The following is a 23547-nucleotide window of genomic DNA, read 5'->3' as shown; positions in this document are numbered from 1 at the left end:
AAAGCATTTTGTGTCTTCTAAAGATGTCCTGTTGAAAGGATATGATCAGGACATCCAGAAAGGTAATTACTGTAATCTAGTCTTGCCTAAACAAAGGCGCTGTCCAATAACTGCAAATCTACCTGCTGCGCAGTGGTCTCAGCCAGCGTTTCAGACGATGCAGAGCATAGAGAGCGTATTATGTCAACAGCTCATAAGCTGTTCACGGAGTTGCCTCTAGGCTTTGCGGGATCCACTGTGCAATGTAGCAGGCAGAGACCTGTGAAGAGTTTGCTAATGTCCTTATAATATCTAAGAAGGCAGGTTAGGATGCTTTGCTATTTAACACAGTAAGGAGATGTTAATTCTCTCAAGGAACCGCAGTGCTGGGAAAAGAACTGTGGTATAGATTTTAGAGAGAATAATGATTCCATCTAAAATTCTAGAGGAAAAATCTTTCTAAAAGAAAACTAAATTTAGTGATTAAGGTCTACCTTTCTTCTGTCAAAATGGCTAAAAGGGAAACATCTATAGAACAAGTACTGAGATAGAGATTAAATTTGTAAACCCATTTTCTGTAAACAACTTTACTGAGGAATCCTTCATACCAGCAATGATGGTGGAAACCAAACTGAAATTTCGCTGTAAGAGACAGCATGGACTTTGAGAAAAAGGGGCAGTTAGTCATTGAAGTGATCCACTTACATCAGACTTCTGTGCTTCTATCATGGGAATACAGTGTGTCCAAATAGTAATCATACTCAAATGTATACTTTATATACATAGAAAATTGAATTTTATGTTACAACTGAAGTATACAGAAGGAAATATTTGTCACTCTCGTCACTCTCCCATGTCATGCAACAGCTTTAAAGGTTTCAGGTGGCACCTAGTGCCCATTCTCACATGGTGAGGTACCTTTCACAGGGAGAAAACTCCCGTTTCTCTTTGCACCCCATTATGTCTACATCTAATAATGGACTTATGTTTGTGACCTTTTACATATCTATGTCTTATACCTTAAATTCCAACTTTAAACGCTGAGTGATCCACTGTGGCAAGAATAAACTTTCTCTTTTTTAAAACAAGTTGAAAAGTTCAACCTACCAGAAGACGTCTGCCCTTGATATTAACATCCAATTTGTCAAGAATGCCTGAGGCAGGGGAACCTTGGCTAATGAGTCAGACATAAGACATGGCTTCTATTTTTAGATTAGCCATGGACATGTGTAAGTAGCATTACATTATATACTGGTCAAGTCAGATGACTTTTGCCAATAGGAAGCTAGACCAGATAATGTATAGTCTCTTTTTAAGAATGGCAGATGGTTAGTTTATCATCTTTTAAACCCCAAATCTTTCAGATTAGCCTTTATAACACCTTAAAAGGCAATGCACTAATTAGCAAAACCCATCAGTGCTCCTCAACTGTTAGATGTCTCCTTAAGAAGTCTCTTTAAGAAGTCTCAGGAGTTTTCCTTAAAGTGTTTATTTTCTTTCAGTATTTCTATCACCTTGAGTATTAACCAAGTAACCTTTTCATCCTCCTAACATCTGTGTGGTGCCTTGTAAAATGAAACCCTAACTTCAGCAGGATTCTGGATAAGACAGTACATCAAATATATAAAATTGATGAAATTTACTTCACAAGTGTATATATTCTTGTCTACAAAATTTGTGTGGAGGCACTGTCTACGTGATACCATACAGCTTGTTTGTTCTATAACATCCTCCTGCAGTGGGCAACCTGCCTTTTCCTAAATTCAGTTAATTTTTCTTAGCTTCTGTTACTGTAAATTCTCCAGATAAGGACTGCCAGTGAGGAACAATGCAACACATTTATAGAGTACCTGGCATAATGCAGGTGAGGAGAGGTATTGAGGCAAGAGTGGAATGAAAATAAGTTGCACTATGAGATATATGAAAATTCAGAAATTGAGGATGATTCTCTTTTGTATATCTTTAAAGGGCATAGTAAGAAATACAGATTGCAGGAGGAATAGAGATCCAGTTTAGGTTTTAGGTTGGTTTTGGATTTTAGATTGTCCTGGGCTCTGAAATAATCTTTGTCCTGTAATTACAGCAGCCTCTTCCCAGCTGCCTACAGAATACAACAATGCCAAAAAAAGTGCTCAGGAGCACTGCGGTCTAACTGGAATGGCCCCATTAGGGCTGACATGCTGACAGCTCTGCACGGCTATGGCAGGGCAGCCAGAGCACATCCGTGTGCGCCTCATCTGGCTGGGAAGCTGAGGAACCCCCTGTGCGGCAGGGATTGTGCCCCAGGCTCAGCGCTATGCTGGTGGGGCTGCAGGATGTTGGAGCTCTGTGGATGGACGGAGCAATCTCCATGCCACGGTCTTTCCCAGTGCTTTTCCAGGTGCTTCCTCAGCCCCTGCACGAGGTGAATTTACCTTCCAGCCACGCATGGAGTTTAACCGGCACCCTCAGCAGTTGTACAGCAATTTACTGCAGTTAAACTTTAATTTACGGTTCAACTAAGTAAAGACAAGATGCTAAATTAAGTGTGGTAAGCTAAGAACCAAAGTCAAGAGGACAAGTAAAGATCTTGGAGATCAGTGTCAAATACTTTACCTATTTGTTATTCCCTTTAGGTAATCCTTTAGAAGTGTGTTTGATGGGGAGATTTCAGACTTAATCCATCTCTGCTGAAGCTTGTAGTAATCTTTCTGTTGCTTTCACTCGGTGCTGGACTGGGCTCTGATACGGTAGAATTAGAATTAGTGATTGCCGTTGCTGTTTTGCATGTTCTTGGGTAGAGACTATTTCAAGTCTCTAAAGGATTTTGCTTTTCTCTCTGTTTATTTTTTTTAGCTAATATTAGCTTTCTAACACCATTCTGTGTCTTCAGCTAGTGTAAACAGATATTCAGAGCAGTGTATTGCATGTGAAGGGAATGCACGGCAAACCCTGGACCATTTCTTGTGCTGTATTTGTCATACTCACAGTGCCGACGTTACTGTAGTACTAGAAATATCACTTATTTCCTTCACGTACCCTGGGGTTTTTTTTGCTGTTTTCTGTTGTTGTTGTTGCTGTTTTCTTGTTCGTAGCAGCTTTATATTAAAGCAGTTCTAATTTATTAGTGCTGAAACAGATATTCTCCCATAAAACGTAGCATACAGCATTGTATAAATAGAAACATTCTTGTGTTACCTGCAGAGAAGGCAAGTGCAATGACTGTTTCAGTTTACTTAGCAACAAAATCAAACTAGGTATAAAAATCTACATTTAAAGTTCCCTCAGGATAGATACAGTTTTAAAAGACACCCTCATACTAATCAATGTATTTATTTCAGAAAATCAAGTTTCTCTGCCATCTGTTTGCATGAAAATAATTTCAAAGGGAAGAAAAAGCAAAATTATGTCATTCATTAAAATGTAGGTTAGAAACTATGCAATGTAATTAGCTGTATTATCTTTACTGAACAGTAGAGACCCTCAGTGAGTTTACTATTGCAAAGATATTTGTATATGAAAGATCAGCAATTAGGAATAGGAGAAGAAAAAAATACATATATTTTACCTTGTTTTCCTTTAGAGTAATAAAAATTTTTCTCACACTTCCTATGACCTAGCTAGATATTTATAGATAGGCACTAGAATATGACATTCTCTTCCGATTGATACTTCTTTAAAATATCGTGTCTTCTACAGAAATATCCATATGAAATGCAGAAAATAAACAAAAACTTGAGGAAGTTTTGGCTGTTTATTAGTCAAACTGTTGCAAACAAACATGAATTCCAAAATATTAGCTCCTGATTCTGCACTTGTATCTTGAAGCAAGCCATCTCTTGAAATCAAAGAATAACCACAGACACAAACTGTGCTCATGCGGATGCAGCTGCAGAACCATGGCTTTCCATTGTAACTGATATGTTGACTACTTTGCAACTTCTAAGATAAAATAAGAGTTCTTATAGATAAAATGATAGTCAAAAGTAGAGATTCATTTCGAAAAACTGAATGCTGGAATTTAAAAAATAGTGTTGTTTGGATTGCTAAGCCTATGAAAACTAAATATTAATGTTAGTACTCTTTGTTTTATCTTTCCGTAAATAACTTTTCGAATAATCAATTATGTGATTATTTTTTCCCAAGGAAAAAAAGATTAAAAGAGATGGTCTTATTTTTTTCCACTTTTTCCCCAAATATTTAATCACTTGGTTCAATAGCTTTGACCGTTTAAAATTATGTTGATGCCATATCACATTATTACAGGCAATTCTTTCCAATCAACCTATTTTATGAAAGTGTATTTTGGTCAACTCTGAGACCTTTCTGATAGACACTTATCTATCTTAAAAGAAGCCAAGCAAGGATATATAATGCCTTTACATATCCTTTTCTTTACTGATCGAAACACATCTGGAATATTGGGTTTAGGGCATCCTCAGAGAGAAGTAAACATTACAAGAATGAAGCATCATTTTGGATATGTAGTTACTCAGAAAGAAATCAGATATGGAAATTTCAGAATGCAAATCTTCACTCTGATGCTGTCAGAAGAGAAAACTTATTTTTAGATGTTAAGCTTTTCTTTCACTTCTATTTTTCTTTCACTTTTCCCCTTTGAGTTACTACAAAAGATTTTATTATTGAATTATCACAAAAGAGAGACCTAGCTTTTCTTGATTATTTCATTTAATTTCTGTTTTTCTAAATCTGTATTGCTTATGGTAGCTCTTTCAAAGCATTTTTCTTTCTTTGCTCTGTGATTCGTAGATGTTTGTGCAGTTAAAGTGCCACTTAGATATTCACTTATTAAAAAAATTAAAAAGCTTTAGTATCAGATTTGGAATCATTGCTATTGAGCGGGTGAATGATTTGTGTTGACGCGTGCAAAATGCACGGACTCCAATAGCAGCACTGACTGTTTTTTGGCAGTGATAGGTGTAGGCTTCACTTCCCAGGCAGAGGAGACACCACTCTTGCTTTGTCACCTCTGGAGATCTGCATAGATGATATGGAAGTCTGTTGCTCTTAATAACCACACAATTTACAACATTAAATACATTTAGAAATCAGTATGGATTTTGTGTGTTTGTGTGTGTGTGTGTACTTGGGGTATGATAATGACATCAAGTACAGCATACAGGTTTCCAGTTATGCCTGAGTTGGTTCCAGTTACCTAATCCATATATCACCTCTATTACTAATCTGGACAGCTTATACTGTGCAAGTAAGACTTCTTTGGAAAATGGCAGGCAGCTGGTAAACTGCAAATAGTGTGAGAATTAGTAAACTACCCTGAAGAATATAGAGAATTTAGTTAATGTATAATTGAGAAGGAAATGAAGCCAAGGTATGTAAAATATATTTATCTGACACATCCTTTTTATGAATGCTACAAAGACAAAGGCTGTCACTTCTGCACTGGCTGTTGGTATTATATATTCCTATTGACATATATTATTATTGACAGGTTATGTGCAACTTATCATTTCTTATACCCTATTAATAATATATACTGTATGTAATCTGGCAGACATGTACTTCAGCGTTGCCTGACTGGTGTCTTGTAGCATGGCTTTCACTGAATCTCAAAAGCTGGTATATCGCCTGTGACAAGCTATAGACTAAGTAGCATTTTTCAGTAAGAAAAAACCTTTCAAACCTCAAGCTTGACATGCCTTTCACTTACTTCTGAGCGGCGTCTCACTGACACAAACTGCTACAATCTCCTGGCACGTTTGGTGTAAATGTTTTAAATTCAGTGCAGTTTTTCTCAAATACAGATTCATCCTAAATTTCAGTGGAATTAAATAGTTAAGGGAAAAACCATAGCATGATAAGTAAAAACTACTGTATAGCTATAGAGAAGTGCAATCCATTGAGTGGTTTAGGGCATTGCAGTCATTTAAAGTGTCACAAATCTATATGTCATGGATCTGTAGAAAGACACAAGAGCATAGGAAGATAAATAGCTCCTAGAAACTTGCTTTGGTGGACCTGTGTGCTTTGATTATTTTTAGTAACTTTAAAATACACTATGCACATGAAGGGTTTTCCTAATATGCTGGTGTCAAGAAGCAGCATGCGAGTAGTTGATATGGATCTTTGTCTTTCCCTTGATTGTACCGAGGCTACCTAATCCGGATTTTTCTTGTGGCTTGTTTTGTTCGCTCTGTAAACTCAAGTGGGACCAGTATGTTGTATACGTGTATTTCAATATGTACATAGGAACACAATGTTATTTCTCTATTGGTCAGTGAATTCTTCTTGTCCCTTTTAGATCTGAATGCTGGCCATAATTATTTGCATGTTCAGAACAATGTGAAAGAGGACTGAGGGGAAAAGAAAATAAGCAAAATGTAAAGAAGGTTTATGAGGTAGAAACTGTGCATTTAAGAACTTTTTTTTAGTTTACAAAACCTTTGCAAAACCATTTGCAACTAAAATAAAACATTGCTAGATCTGATATAAGTGAATTTTGAAGGACTGAATTTCAAGCTACTTCATATTGTTACAAATGTGTCTACTCTCCTACTATTTGGGGACTCTTGGGAATTTATAGCACTCATTATACCCACACATACTATATGCAGCGCTTTTGAAATCAGTCTTGAGTCTTCAGCACAGAAGTGTTTTTGCTTGTCATTAAGACAAACCATGTAGGCGTTGCTTTTCAAGGGCTGATTGTGCACAGCAGTGTTGTAGTGTTTCCAGTCATACCAAGTCCTGCCCCGACTGACGTTGGAGGGGTCCCTCGAATGGCCTGTTCCCTGACCCACAGTGAGGTTTGTCTGCAGTGAACATATTTACTCGGCCTAGTGCAGTGGGCAGGAGTGAACTAGCCCTCTGCGCAGCCAAGGATGAGGGCCACGCGGTGCCACGGGGCATTCTCCATGCTGACACTGCAGGGATATCATGGACTATTCTGTTTCCAAAGTGATACATGTGACAAATAAACCAAATATAGCCTCTATTTTCACAGGTTTTCCGATGAATGAGAACTCATGCAGATATACAGTTGACATTGAGAGTGTTTCTCACTATAGGTGGTGAAAAAGGGGATCATAATGATTTGTAATAGCTGTGAATAACATCTGTCATAAAAATATGGATCAACCGTGTGAAAAAAGATGGAATTCATTGTGTTCCTAAATTTCTAATATCAGACTTAGTCTCTTAAGAAGATTAATCTTCAGTAGAAAAAAACACAAATAGTTTCCACCAAGCTGAATGCCATGCTGTAATTACCCAAGGTATGCATTGATCGAGTGGAATATTTACGAATACTTATTTGGACATAAAATTGTCAATGGTGTGCGAGTTTCATGCTTAAACAGTTTAGGGATGACAGGTGTTTCTCCTGATTTTATAAATAACATCAAAGGGAATTTCCCTGAGCTAAAACCTGAATAAAAATAAAGTAAATTTGGACTTTTCACATCTGGTTATGATGAGGTTCCTGGGTGGATTCTGAGAGAGGCTGAGTTTCTGTCAGCTTTGTTGTTGAAAATATTGTCAGTAAAGATTATATTTAACATTATTTAATTTGAGTAGCTTATTAATTAGTATTTATAAGTGGCTGAATTTCTGCTAATTAAGGTCTTTAAAGAAGTGTGTCCATTCCTAATAAGCAGAACTCTCAGAGGCACATTTTACCCAGTCTTTGATCAGAATTTCCATTGACATTAATAGGAGTTCTTTAGCAGAATGAAGCTTGAATATAGAATGGAAACTTATTGAAAAGCACTGGAGAGTATTTTGATCTTACTGTTTTATCATCACGCATAAAACTAGCGGACAAAAAAAAATTATGTTGCTGTCTTTCAGGTGGAACATTAATTTCAAAAAGCATTTTGGTTTTGCTGAAGCAAACAATGTATATGCTAATTTTTAGACACTTTTCAAACTTTTATACTGCAAAATGCCAATAGAATAAACTTAAATATCCATGGGTATGTCTGTAGCCAGGGGTTTGTATGTCACCTCAGCTAGTGTGAGCATAAATGATTAGCTTTAAACTGGCTAGCTCATGTAAATGCTATCAATGTATCCCCAAAATTCGGTGGCGATACATTTCCCAAGTACTTACCCAGCTTCTCAGTTGGAGCCTGTAGTGAATCACTAGCACAGGTAAAGAGTAGATGGAACTGATTAAAGCTAGATACTGTCTATATGCACCGTAGTTCGTGTGATGTAGTCATTTTTTCTTTTTGTGCTGCAAATAATTTGATCTTCCATGTGTATTGAGTCTTTTGTCTGTCTTAAGCAGAAATCACAACCTTGAATTTAAAATCTAAAGTTTTAGAGCTTAGACCAAGTCATTGTTACAAAATTACATTAAGGAAAAAATGCAAAATGCAGATAGTAGGCTTAACTAGTATCTTTTTTTTAGCTTAAACATCAAATATTCTGTCACAGAAACAGAACATAGCAGTATAAATGTTTTGTTGATGAATCATTCATGTTTTTGAGGCATTCTAATGTCTTAATATGAAATATAGAGTCTTGAAAGGTGTAAATAAATGAAGGGATCTTCTGTATCCAGATGCACTTTATAGTTTCATAATTAACGAAGTGCACTAATAATAAACTTATTAAGTTTATTTTAATGGTTTCCATTGGGGATCTTGGATGAACATTGATGAAAAATACCTGCTAAAAATTACATCCTTGTTCCTCTATTTAGTTCAAGGTAAGTGAGATTTCTAAAAAAATCAGACAGGTTTTTATGAAGTGTTACAAGATCCACATTTGTGTTGAGGGAGTTGGGCTGAATGGCATTTAATGTCTATTGAATAGGGTTTCCTCTCAGTATTGTGGTATGCACCAATTACTAAAACAGCTGTTCTGCTTTTTAATATTTACATAGTGAAGGAGAACATTCAGACAATTTATCTAATAGATATAATGTTTAGTTTGAAATAAAAAGCAGGTATTAATAAATTTCTTGATTTTTATTCAAAATATTAGCTATTATGTGAAATAGTTTTGCAAGAGTTTTTCTCTTCATCATTTCCTCTTTTTCATGTTATAATTGTTTATACCTAATTAAGATTTCAAACTTGGATTTCATTGTGTGTTGAAGTTTAATAAGTAAGGATTATGAAGAGGTATGTTGCCTTAATGTATACTCACAAATGCTTCAACCCACAGAAAGTTTCCTACTGTAAAGCAAAGGGGAATTTTTCAAAACAGTTATGTCATGTCATTCAAGCTGTGCTGCTGTGCAGAAACCTTACATGCCATGACAACGTTTTTTTTGGAAATATTTTTGATATGCAATTTTTAAATCAACACTTTATATATTTGGATATATACAGAAATGCTTTTAACTTTATACAATTGCTAAAATCCATTAGTATATAGGCCTCTAGACTATTCCTTTTCATTTCTGAGTGCAACTGAATATGTAGATTTTAATTTTCTTTTATACAGAAAAAATATTTGAGGACACTCCATTTTTCCTACTAAGTCCTGAGAGATGAAATGAAGGAATTTAAGCCAAGTGATGGTTGGAAAAAAATGTAATTTCCCAAAAAATGTCCATTTTCTAAATGGAAAAATTTTGTTTTCATAATTTTGGGTTCATAAGAATTTTAGCAAATCAAAGCATTCTCACAGAAACCTTATTTCCTCCAGGCTTCTGGAGACCTCTTGTTTTCAAGGTTTACAGATCTCTAATGCTTCTCTTCCTCACTCCCTGGGTGGAAGTCTGGAAGCTCTGGGAACTGTGCTCCGGCCAAGGCTTGTTCCAGCTCTGTAGTTGGAGAACTTGAACAGAGTTTGAAGCCTTGGCTCTGCAGCTGAGTCTCTCTGAGTTTCTAGGGTGCTTCTTTTGGAGTTCAGACATAACGCTAGGATTCCTGGCAAGTGAGTTGTTCAGTGCTACAGACTACCTTAAACTAAGAAATTTGAGGCTTCCAGTTCCAATTTGCAGCTATGACATTGCAAAAAATATACTTCAGTTCAGAAAAGAATCACTGCTGTTTCAAAACAGGTTTTGGCCTTCATATTAGGCTATTTATAGGAAAACAAACAAACATCAGTTTTTGTCCTAAATTAAACTGAAATAAAATTTGAGAATTCTTTACAAGCTGCATTTTTCTCCATTTGGTCTGTCCTAGTTGAGTTGGAAGGATTTTCTAGAGATAATGACAATTAAATCTAGGACAAAGAAAATTCTCACCTGGAGAAAGAATGAAACAATTGGGACAGCTTACTTTAAAAAGGAGATGAATAAGGAGACACAATAAAAATGTAAAAAGTAGGGTGGTATAAAACTTTTGGTTATGCCTATTTTCAGGATACACAAACAAGGAAAAGTCCAATTGAATTACAGTGTGGCAACTTTAAAAGGAAATACTTTTCCACACTTTGCATCATTTGCTGAATATCAGGATGTCACTAAAGTCAAGAGTCTGGGCAAAGTTGAACAAAGATGATGATCAGTTCTGGCAGTTCCTGTGTTTCCTGGCAGATGACAAACTCAAGGAAACAATCCTTATCTTTAAATGTCAGGAAGTTAGTTGGCAGCGCATTATTACATCTGAGAGGCACTGAAATACAATGAAAATTGTTTATCCTACCGATCATAATTGTTGATCTTTCCTCTTAGATTTTCAGCCAGAAGTGTTTGAAAGGGGCTGAGATTTATAATGAAGCACAGTTTATAAATTTGAAGATAGGTGCTACCCATCAAAGAAGACAAGACTAATGCAGTTACTAGGTGAATTACCCCAAAACAATAATGCACTTGTATTCATTCTAAATGAAAATGCTTGCAGAAGCAACAAATACGTTTTAAATTGCACAGTTATTTTATTATGCAGAATTAGGAACAAAATCATTTGAAGGTTTTTAAGTAATAACTTGCTTATTAACCACTTCTTTAATATTAAAAAGTTAATGGAAAAGGCCAAGTAATCTCTGTAGAAGAGTCATATCATAATGTAACTGGAAAATGAGTTACATTTTAGAAAGAGGATGTTTCAGAATTAATGCTTTAAAATATAATATTATTTCATAAGAACCCATTGCCTTCTGAAGGTAATATTTGATGAGATGGCTGTAAGAAAAAAGCAAGCAATTTTAGGCAGTGACTGTTAAAGGCATCACTAAACATTATATCCTTCATTTCAAAGGACAAGGAATCATTCTGTGACCTTTTTAGAGAGCGCTTAGGAAATGCAGCCCTCTGAAAGATATCATCTTCTTGGAGAAGCCCAAAATAAAAATGCTGTGTACAGGCAAAGTTTTCAAGTTAATATAATATGACATATAAGATAAGCAAAAATCACAGGAAGATATTCTTACCTCTAATTTGACATTGTATGATGGTACAGAAACCTGGAACGGCCTTGAAAAGCTTGAAAGGGCCCATAAGAGGATTCCTTCTGAACAAAATATGCAGGAATCAACTGCAGTGCTGCCTTCTCAAATCCGCAAACAGATCTGAGGACAAGGAGTTTTGCTGGAGGACAGAATACGTAGTTTGATAAAGCAACATTAAGAATATCAGCTGTTCAGATGAGCCTCCAAGTGACCTGTATGAGACAGTCTGTCTTCTTACTTGTGTGTCCTTGTGCATTCCCCTGCACAAGGGGAGGAAAAACAAATCCAGTTCCAGGCAGTTTATTATGTAAAAAAAAAAGAAAGCAATGACAATGCTACAACACAGCAGCAACATTAGCAGTCCATCTGCATACCTAGGTAATCCTACTTTCATCTTACCACTAAAATGGGATCAGTACCGCAGGTCTTGAAGATGAACACATAGTTTTAACTTATATATGACCATACTGGATACCTCCAATTAATAATTGTTTTACAGTTTGTTTGTTTGTTTGTTTATTTGTTTGTTTTTCATGTCTGGTATCAGAAATCCAGTATGTGGTAGTTCTTGGCATGGCAGTTTGACAATATAACATATTTCATGAGCTATATTGATTGCTTCGATATTCATTTCTACCTTTTTTTCTTTAATTGAAACCTATTACAGCATTTCTATTTATTTTTCACAATATATTTATGTATATTTATATTTTTATATATGTGTGTGTGTGTGCACGGGTGTGTGTATGTGGGGGTGTGTGCGCACATGCACACATCAAGGATGAAGAATAATTTAGTTACAAGGAACACAAGAAAGGAAGTAAGACAATACATATATGCACTTCTGTTCTTCAGGCTGTTGTCTTGTTTCCTAACTTCTGTAGATTAGAGAAATTTGCTGTGCATCCAAGTACAGGTTCACTTGATTTGCCTCTTCCCTCTTAGCACTAGGCAGATGAGTATATTTGGTATGAGTTTTGAAGAATTTAGGATGAGATTATGGAATCTCTATTTGCTCGCACTTGTGCAAAATCTGTCTTTTTATGTCCATTAAGTAAAAGACTTCTTCGGCAGTAAGTTTTGTAGTCAAGCTATTGATGCTGCTGAAACATCTGCCAAAAGGTCAAACAGTTGGCGTGTGAGTACTCACTAGTTAGTCTGAACTCTGATTCACCTCTTCAAGGACCAAACCAGCAGCAGAGCCAGGGGTCTTTGGGTCTTCTGAATGGTTTAGAGCTCCACATCAGCGTAGAAGTCTCCCAGATCTATGGCATTTCTTAGATCCCATACGTTTAAACCAACCAGTCCTTTGCTTGGAATTCAGTTGCTCGTGGTATCTCATCACTTTTGTCCCATCATCTGGTAACTATCAAATCATTCATCAGCTTCCTGATCAGGTCTAGACTTATGCTTCTTAACGCCTTCTCCCAATATTCTGTACTGAATACTTTCGTTCATTCTTCCAAATTTGGCTTGATTAAAAGCCAATGTTCTTCTGTAGCTATCTTACAGTTTTGTTTACTATGTTGCCTTTGTATAACTCATAGTCACTAATATATCAAGTTCCTTCGTTTCCCCTTCCTTTCTAATCCATTCTTAGTTATTGATTAAGAAAAACACATGAATATGTTTCTAGATGGAGTTTAAGGAAAACCTAGTGTTCTTTTTCGGACAATAATATTCTACTAATATTCTACTTGTATGTGTGTACTCATACTCAGTATTGGCTCTTTCAGTGTGGAGAATTGTATAATATGCATGAAAATTTGCTACCTGCCTTAAGTTGCCAGAATTTACATTTTGTATATTCTTCAGCACAATATGGTGTCAATTTACAAAAATATTGGAAATAATAATAAATCCATCTTTTCCAGAATTACAGAGTAGTTCTTGTGGCAATCCTGGAGTTCCGCCAAAGGCTATCTTGTATGGTACAAGATTTGATGTCGGTGACAAAATCCGATACAGCTGTGTAACTGGATACATTTTGGATGGCCACCCTCAGCTTACTTGTATAGCTAACTCTGTGAATACAGCATCGTGGGACTTCCCAGTTCCTATTTGTAGAGGTAAGAGAAATGCTACAGTAATTTTTGCAAATATATTCTTTATATTTATTCATTTGAACAACTTATAATCTCTGTTTAAATTATTACCTTTTAGACTGTGATTAAAGAAACAAAAGTCTTTGGGAATATTTTGATGTCTTGCTCATATACATGTATCTCAGTATAGGCACCTGCTAATTTTTCAGTCAATATCGAATTAAAACGCTATTTCACATTTATTTTAAAATGTATGTAGTCAGATTTTATAACTAGAAACCTAGTAATAAGTCGATAAGGAGTATATGTGTTCAGTATGGTTGAGCATGACTACAACTGAGAAAATATAAATTTGGGATCTATTAATACTTCCTGAGGGCTGAGGTTTCGTCAAATATTAACTGGGATATAGAGCTAATCGTGCCAAATAGAACCTTGAAACTACCCAGCAACTGAGCTAGGGAGACTTAGCCTCGCCCTCTGTCAGATCTGATCTCTTAAAAATTCTTCACAAGGTATTCCTTGTGCTCTAACATATAACATTGTAGGTCAAATCCTTTTCATTTTCTCGAGTTAGAATTATAGCAGAATTAAGGGATCCCGTTTTATGAGTAAAGCTTATTTTCTGAGGTTTTCAGAGAGAAATACTTAATGTTTGTACAGTAACGCAAGCTGCTCAGGTAATATAATGGAGCATCTATCTCTGGACTATACTACTATATACAATCAAATATTGTAGAGGTAACAAACCTTTTGAAGTAATACTGCTATGTCAGGCAAGCTTGAGATCCTTTTGCAGAATCACAAGGTAACTCTACAGAATGGAACATTTAGTTTTGTCTAAAATATTTGACGCAGTCTTTACACGAGCTAGACAGACATTCCTACTGAATTTATAATTTTTAATAAAACTCTGATAAAAAATAAAAGAATAAATGTAGTTCAGATGTTCAGGTGGGTTAGAACCTGGTTAATGGATACACCAGTATCACAAAAAGTAATTATATATGGGAAATGGTTATCATTGGAAATACTGTTCTACTATTACCTATTCTTTGCTTAGTATTATTTGTTATGCTTGTCTATGACCTTGAAGAAAACACAAAGTTGTTACTGGTAATACTTTTTTCTAATAAAATGAAATAAACACCTAATTCTACCTCTCCTACCTCCAGAAAAATGCTAGCTGATATGTAATCAAGGCTTAAATCCAGATCTCATTAGTGGAGATGGTCATCCATTGATACATTAATTTACACAAATCTTACATTTACACAAATCGTACAATTTGTAGTACAGTCGAAGATCAGTGGATTGGACCTTAGACCATTGTCCAAGTCTTTCATCTTCCAGTTTTGAAATGAATTGGGACAAAAAGAATGTGTTCTGAAGTGAGGATGATGAGGGACATGAACCTGGTGCTTCCACTTGTCAGGCAATCCTGACAGTTACAGTGTTGCACACTCTTTCTTTTGACACAACTCTATTTTCACTAGACCTTTCAATAGATTTTTTTTTTAATTTCAAGGGGATGTGAAAATACTTTGAAAAACTCAGTGTCACTCTGAAATGGAATTATAAGCTCCCCAAATAGTCCTGTGGTTAAACATAACTCTAACGTGTAGGCAGAAGACTATCGTGTGGGAATGAGAAAATCACGGTTTCTTCCTATTTATGATTAGATATGTCATTATGAGAACAGTACCCAGTTCTAGGCCAAAACTGAGCTGATAAATTGGAAAGGGCTCAGAAAAAGACAAAACAGATTACCCTAGTTTTGAAGACTGACATTTCGTCATGAGACTGAAGAAACTTGATCTTCTCAGTTTATGTGAAAGAAGATGAAGAGGTGACTTAATTAACTTCAGAAGCAAGTACAGAGGGAAAAGATCTTTTGAAAGTAGACAGTTCCCTAAGCTAGTCCAATAACACTGAAGAATCTGAAGAATAAAAGCTGAGCAAATTTAAGCTAAAAAATAAGGTACATGTTTTAATAGTGATGGTTACTAATTATTGAAACATTGCCTATGAATGTGGTAGATTCTTGTTTAATTTAAGTTTTTACATCAAGTATGATTGTTCAAAGGCTTAATGCACCAAATTACTGCTAAGATTTTTTTTGGTCTATATTCCATAAAAAATTTTCCTAATTAATTTCAATAGTTCCTTCTATGAATGTGTTTGATATGAAAAACATCTAGCTTTACATTTAACACAGAAATCTTTGTGGTTCCATTCTAATAGGTTTGTCCTAATTTTGTCTAATATAATTATCCAACAGAATTCTGCAGAAGGTTGCTAAAGGTGATTACTCACTAATGAGTTTCTTATCTCTTTCTCTCCATTTGCTGTGGAGACTGTCTTTGATTAAATATTCATCCTTAAAGAGTTCCTCTGATAAACGTCTTATTGTTCTCCACCAATGGTCATTACCTTTAAAACACGATATCCTAAGCTGAACGAGTGAAGTTGGGTGTATTTTTAGAATGTACGTGTATATGTGCTTCAGAATGAACCTTAAAGAATTTGACAAATAGTTTTGGGTATATGGTCAGATCTCTTCCACAAATTTGTATTATAGTTGTCCATTTTCATCTAGTTAGTTGGACTAGGGAAAGATGGACTATTTCAATGTCATGACCTGAGAAATTTAATTGTCTGATTTGTTAGCGCATAGGGAATAACATAGGGAAAAAAGCCCCAAGAATAGAAAGAAAGTATGCTTGGTTCATTATTAATTTTGTATCTTGGCTTTTTTTTTAATGTATAGGAAATAAATTGAACAAAGTTCTGAACTTACAGCATAGATGCCAGTGGAGTTAAACTAATAGATCTCTTTAGATCATAAGTATGCAAATGTCATTTTCGTCTGCCCCTTTTCATTCACAGCAAGTAAATTTGGGGAATTATTTTTTGTTGAGATCATTCGTTTACATTACCTGGACTTTGAAGTAAGAGAATAGAGGAAGGAGGGGAGGGTCATATACGTGTTTTAGCAGTCTAATTCTTACGCACTGATTTTTCGATGAGGAGAGTTCACTGGAATCACCAGGGCTTCATATTGCCACAAGTGTCCACTCGTGAGACCCAATTACATGCTTATGGTTTAAATTTGGTGGACAACAGTGATATTTGTACTTTTTAAAGCTATGTATTTTTGGCCACGTTTTCTTCATGGTTAAAAACAGTTCTTCCTAAATGGCTTCCTTTCTCTTTACTAGTCTTTATATGTTTGTATTGGAAAACTAGTGCACATGCTTAACTATTGCTTTATTTTATAACCTGTTTATCGGTGAAAATAGTTAGAATCACAAAGTTATTCACCTGTCATTTACATGTTTTGATATTCATTAAAATACTTTTATCTTTATTGGATTTACTAGAAGTGCAAAAATACCTTAACTAAAAGAAAACCAAATTAGATTTATTGTGTTGTAGTTAATTATACTGTGTATAACAATTATACTGTGTACAACCCCTAACTAGTTTTAAAATAAAGTCTTCTTCCCTGAAAAATTAATTTTGATAAGGTTGTTTTTAATAGTGAAACATGACAGCAGCTTTATCATCTCACCTTCCACTCCTAAGGTAATGTTGCAGTTTGCAATTTCTACATAATGCAGCAAGGTAGGAATAATTTATAGGGACTAATAAATAAGATCATTTATATATACAATTTTCATTCTATAATGATTATAATAATTATACACTTACACAATCAAGGAAGTATTCTGACTTTTATATTTTTAAAGCTTTTCCTGCCCAGGACAAAGTAGTAATTATGTTGTAAGAATCTTTATTTTGAAACTGCTTTTTTAGAATTCAGAAATTTGGAAAAAAATATAAAGAGAATAGTGTTATTTTTATTCCTAGAAGTTTTATTAAAATATTTTCATCCTTGCCTGCACTTATAGCTACAAAATATTTATCACTATAAAACTTCTGTTCAGTTGCTCATAGCTTTGCTGCTCCAGTCACAACTTTCCATTAATATTAAATTTTAATTCATACTTAAGCCTTTTCAAAAATTATTCAGCTAATTTTTTTAGAGTGGGATCAAGAAAAGATATTGGTTTACTGCTGCTAAATCACTCAGTGCATGAAAGATGAGGCAGCATATAGTAGAATAGATGTATTATACTGAACCCAAGTTCCAGTCAGATGATGCACCTTAATGGGCAAATTCAGTTTTATTCAAAATTTAGTTAAAATGAAGTATTGTGTTACACTTGATGAGCTCAACTAAAGCATTTTGGTATATCCAAACAAAAACATTCTCAATTTTCTAATATGAGAAATGTCATATTTTTGAATATGTTAGATAGAAATATCGGAATACTTTTCCTGGCGGGAATTTTTAGTTTCACTTGCGGAGGCATCTGCCCAATATACAAGGCCTGGTTTCATACATCTTGCTAGTGAGTCACAATTCTGAAATTCCTAGAAGCTCTTTCCCAAGGACAGTCAGTTATAGAGATCCAGAATTAAATTACATCCTTGCTTCTTTTCACAGTGAAAGAGCAGAGCAAGGAGAACTTGGGAAAGTTCTTTCTTCATGCTTCAGAAGCTGTCTGACTGTTCTTGAGAGGACACTCTCTGGAGCTCAGGAACCATCTGAACCTGGCATCTGTAACCACGGCAGAAACTAGTACATTAGCTTAAATATGCACAGAGATGTAGACACACAACCACATGCAAGCATGACAATACAAAGATATGGTGGAAATTCAATTTGTCAAAATGTCCACTGAAAAGGTATCTTGCCACTTCACAATTCTTTTTTCCAGATATATATCTCTCTTTTTGTGACACTGGGCAAGGATCCACCCCATCTGACTTTAGGTTTCCTTAATTTAGGTATATATATCAATTCTGGTTGTCTAAGTCTCCCTTGACAGTCAATAGACAAAACTGCATACTGTCAAGGCACTGTTCATGTCATTTTTAAGTAAACATTTTCATCTCATGTAACTTTAGACCTCTATCTTAGAATGGGATAAATTACACCTGTCACATTGCACCCATACACTGAAATTCGCATTTCGTTCCATCGGCTGTAAATACAGGGTAAAATGATTAGTTCAGAAGACTCCTACTCATTATGAATAGATATGCTGTTCAGAAAAGCAGGAGAAACAAATCTGCTTACAAGAATCATCTTTTTCCCTTTCACATATTCTATTCCAGCTGCCCATGTTTAGGAGCATGTTTTTTTAACAAGTAGCTTTGTTTCTCCCCCTGTTCAAATTCACATGTATTTAAGCCAATAGAGTGCACACCCCTGACTGTATGTATTTCTCTTACAAAGACAAAATGTACTTTAGCTTTTTTAATTATTTAATGGGAGAATATTGAGTTCTTTTTCCATATTTTGTCATGACAAAAGTAGAGACTAATTAAAGGTCCCAACTTTTAGTAAGAAACTAAAAAAGTTGTTACTAAATTCCAAGTTTGGGGATTCTATAATTCTCCTTAGACATTTATGTCTATATAAAGATAAATTTATCTATATTTGCCTACATAGGTGTATAAATGCAGTAAAGATACCTCATTTTTTCCTCTGCCCTGCATTTATTCCCAGTAAACTAGATCCGAGGTATTTATATGCCTATAATGCAGAAAAGATCTGACTGGTGTCAACCTGGAGTATTAGAATACAGAGTATTCGGCTCCCCACCAAGTATTTGGCCATTTCCTGTGTGCAGAAATGGAAAGTTTATTCGTTGCAAATCACTGCTATATTTCTGTGAATAGACTACATCAGATAAATGCCAGGTTATGTAAAATGGAGAGCACCTTCTAATGAAATAAAAGTATTTCTGAGGTAGTTTTGGAGACCCTCCAATATACTTTCCTTGAAGGGGTATATCTGCTTATATATGGGCTATAGTAACACAGAATTTTAAAAAAATGAATTAAGTTTCATATAACTATCAAAAATTTTTTGTATAGCAATGTAGACGTCTCACAGACAGATAAATGTCTTGGTGTGGTTGCAGATAGGTAAATGATTTTGTGACAGCATGGTAAATACAAAGTAGGGGATAAAGTCAAAGTATTATGCTTGCTGCCATGCAGTGCATTAACTAGTAGAGCTGACAGTATAAACGGAGGAAAATAAAGTTCACTAACTTAAAGTCAGGAATAAATTACATCTCACAAGGAACAAGCAGCATTTTCTGAAATCAGTTCTTTCACCACTTCTAATTCTTCCTTATATACAGACAGTTGTCACCACTTATTCTTGGCGAAAGCCACAGTACAGCTATGTGAGACTGGATAGAAAAACATGTTGGATTATTTTTAAAAAGTAACAAAAAGTGTATAAGTGTAATCTATCCAAATCAGAATCTTAATCAGAGCATCTGAATCACTCTTCCAGGCAGCTTGCAGTTTTGCTTTGCTCAGCATCATGGGGGTTCAAGATTTCCTGTCAGCACTGAGGGCATCTGTCCTAACATCATTCAGAAACTCACGTTAGCAAAGGGCTAGTCCTCAGCTGGTGTGATATGGTCCAGAATAAAAATGTCTTTGGATCAAAGTAATTAGCATTCATCCATGCTGTAACCTTCTTAAAATGGAAAGGAGGTCCCTTAAATTACATCTCGAAAGAGTATGTAGAGGATTGGGGAAAACAGCAGAACTGACTTGTTTCTAAATAAATGGAATTGTGGTTAGAATGAGAGAGGAGGAATATGCAATTATGCCAGAAAGAGAACATTTGCAGATAGTTGTAGTTCACACAAAGGTATGAGAGGGCAGATCTAATAATGCATTATGTTGCTGCTTTTGGTGGAAGAGTACCAATAAGATCAAATTTGATAACAGAAGATCATTTTTTGATACAGGCAAGGAAGAGGAAAAGAGAAAGACCAGATTTTAAATTCAAGGCATCTAATCCAGCACTGAACAAAAATAGAATCTCATGAATATCAAAAAGTTTGAGCTCACCATTATATTCAAGGCTGGGAATTAGGGCTAATTACAATGAGTGGACCTGAAGTCAGTGAGAGCAGTTAATGAAAAGCTTCAAGCACTGTTTCTTGAGCTTGAATTATTAAAATACTCTTAAGCAATAAGGACATAGAAGTGCATGATGCATTGACCATATTCACAGATAGGATTGAAATTATGCTGCAAAATTATCACAAAAAACAACACAGCAGTGAGATTTACACCTGAAATTGAAAGTGGAAGGTTAATCTGAAGGGCCAAGATGACTGAATAGGAAGGAGAAACTTGGGAAAGTGCAATGCTGCTTTAGGCTGATAATAGACAACAATTTAAATCATTTGTTTTGGTAAGGAGCACAATACAGTCATTATAGCATAGTACTAGGAGGGTTCACTCCAGCAAAGCCCCAGGCTTTCACATGAGATTTAAACTAAGTTCTAGCCAAGTTTGTTTGTAAGAAAAGCTTTTAAGACTACTTAAAGCGGAGAGGTGTTAAACCTATAGCTCTAGCCCAATTCCAGTTTGGACTAGTAAGTTCTGCTTATGCTACCTAATTATTTCCATATTGTTTCTATCTTACATTGTATTTGGCCACATTTTCTATGTGGTATTGGTGGATAAATCCTTTCTAATGATCAATTAGCATATATAATATTCTGTAGAATACTTTGAGATACTCTGAAAGCAATTACTGGTAAATCCCAGGTTCATTAACTCAATTTACTACGCTGCTTAATCCAAAAAGCTTTTCCTGCCACGGACTTTTAAATGAACTAGTGTGTTTTTTCCAGATTTTATGAAATTTTGGCTTCATAAAACTTTTTGCAGCTCCCAATTTCTGTCTAAAATTCGAATTTACCTGGGTATAATGCAAATTGTGAGAACATTGCCCAGTATTTAAATAATATTTTGCAAACAGTGATGTATAGCACAGTTGTAATTAAATATGGAAGACAGAAGTGGTAAAAAATTAGTTCTTTCAAAATCCTTTAAAGTCCTTGAATTATCATCATCTAAAAATACAGCTGATTGCCAGTAGTGCTTTTTGAAGGCAAAAGATTTCATTGCTGAAATTGTAATATGATGTATTAATATTCTTCAACGCTACATCTTTATTAACTAAAGAATGATTGTAGATTCTCCTATGGAAAATGAATCTTGTCTGTTAGCCTTATTTTGCCTTCCTGTTTGCATCACTGGCATGAGTCTTGCTGTTTTGTACAAACACCAAGACAGCATTTTTTTCTATTCTGTGTGATGGATTTCAAATCTGCAGCTTGTCTTGAAAAAGATAATATTTATGGATGTCCACTGGTAAAGCAGTCTGAGGATGGTTCAGTTTTGTTATAAAAATATATTTAGAATTTGAGAAGTCTCAGGGAATTATTTTGTCATCTTTTTATCCATCTCTACAAATTAAGAGATTAAAAAATGATCTGCTATAAATTGTGTTTATGTTAGAAGGACATTTAAATGCAATAGAAACAGTAGCACAGTTTATTAAAAGTTTATGACACATCCCATTTTATTTAAGGTAGTCAAGAAACAGCCGATAGCATAGACTTAGTCTCTTAAAGAACTGACTGTAATGAACATAACGGTAAGAGCTGTTTTGCTTGCTCACTTATGTTGTTTGATGGCCTTCCGAGTTTTCTTCAAAGCTGAAACTTTCGATAGCAGATCTCTACAAAGTTAGCACATAAAACACTTGAGTCAATCAGCACAGCTGACCTTATTTGAGCAGAGCAGAGCTGTTTATGGGCAAAGGTTCTCTTTGTTACTGTGCATCAAAAGGTTGATTCTGGGTTCTTCGAAGACTGCCTGATAAGAATGCAGTAATAAAGGGGGGGGGAAAAAAAAAACTGTAAGAACTTAGGAACAGTAGTTACTTCATCAGTCTAATGATCCCAGTCCTGCTATTCTAACAGTTGCTGATATACGCTTCAGAGGAACAAACTGTCTACTGTGAAGTTATGCATTAATTCTCCCTGTGGCACATTTCCATCTTATCTTTCATTCTGATTTTGTTGTTATGTCCGAAGTTAAAGAGTTTGTATATCATCCATGAGTTCTCTCCCATATCATTTAGGGCACCACAACCTTGTCTATCATTAATGCATCATACAACCTAATCAAGTTGAAAAGGACAAGAGCTTTAAATTAGAAACCATGGGGAAAGGAGATTTTAACCACAATTAAGTCAGGTAGCAGTGGAGTCAAAAGAAAAGGATGTAGAGCGACAGAAATATGAGACACTTCAGAAATGATGAAATAGGGTGAAGGGACACCTGACTGAAGTATATACACAAATGCACATAGCCTGGGACACAAGTGGGAGGAACTGGAGCTCTACATGCAGTCACAGTGGTGATGTTACCGGAATAACTGAGATGTGTTGAGAAAGCTCATGCAGCATTTCCAGACGTATTCTGGAAAGGTAACATGGCAGGATGCAAGCATGAAAGATTTCAGAAGAACTTAAGGTATCCATACCCATGTTTCGCAGTAAGATTTATTCTCAATAGATATTTGTAAAGACAGTCTTTTAAAAATGTTCACATTTTCCAAAGGCTGTATTTTCCCTTAGGAAGGGGTTTTTGTCTTTTTTTTTCTTTCGTTCCACATTAATTTTTCTTGCTACAGTTTAAGCTTGTTGTCTTTTGTCCAGTGTATAACTTTGTACCTCTGCATGATAGAAATTGCCTATTTTCTTCTGTGCAACTTCCTTGTACTTCTTTGCTATTGATCGTCCCTTCTTTATTTGCAATAATCCCAATACACTCTTTCCTCACAGGCTGCATTTTGGAGACTAGTAATTTTTGCTCATTTCCTCTAGCTTGTTGGTAATTTATCCATGTCTTCTTTTGAAGTGTTGTGTCCAAATTAAGAAGACCATGGATGAGAATTTTTGTGATTCATTGATCTGTGGCTCATAGTTTCAGCATGTTCTGTTCTGCTCTCTGAGGTGCTGGTGCATCCAATTACTCACAAAGCTGGTTTCTGAGGGCTATTTTAATCCTTGCTTCATTTTAAAAATAATGTTCTGTGTTTTAAAAAGAAATAAATGAAGAAAGTTATCTTGATTAGTTATTACTTTTCTTTTCTTTTAATCAGAATGGATTAATTATTGAATTCCAGGTAGAAAGGCAGGCTTTTATCTTTTTATATTGTGGAATGAAGCACTTGTGGTTAGGCACAAATCACAAAGAGAGGTTTCCAGGAGCTGTAGACAAATCTGGCCAACCTCCCAGAATACTAT

The 23547-nt window shown here is 35.3% G+C and overlaps 1 protein-coding gene across 1 annotated transcript in view; it reads left to right on the top strand.

Moving 5' to 3' along the window:
- The window catches only part of CSMD3 (CUB and Sushi multiple domains 3), a 693764-nt gene that overhangs the window by 147712 nt on the left and 522505 nt on the right, over positions 1-23547 (top strand). Inside the window, exon 4 of the mRNA XM_026101199.2 lies at positions 13164-13358. Within this exon, the coding sequence (XP_025956984.2) occupies positions 13164-13358 (195 nt within the window). The remainder of the gene's footprint in view (positions 1-13163; positions 13359-23547) is intronic.

The sequence above is a fragment of the Dromaius novaehollandiae genome, chromosome 2 (assembly GCF_036370855.1).
Source record: "Dromaius novaehollandiae isolate bDroNov1 chromosome 2, bDroNov1.hap1, whole genome shotgun sequence".
Classification (NCBI taxonomy): domain Eukaryota; kingdom Metazoa; phylum Chordata; class Aves; order Casuariiformes; family Dromaiidae; genus Dromaius; species Dromaius novaehollandiae.
The sequence above is the reverse complement of the archived record's forward strand: the minus strand, read 5'-3'. Positions and strand labels throughout refer to the sequence as shown.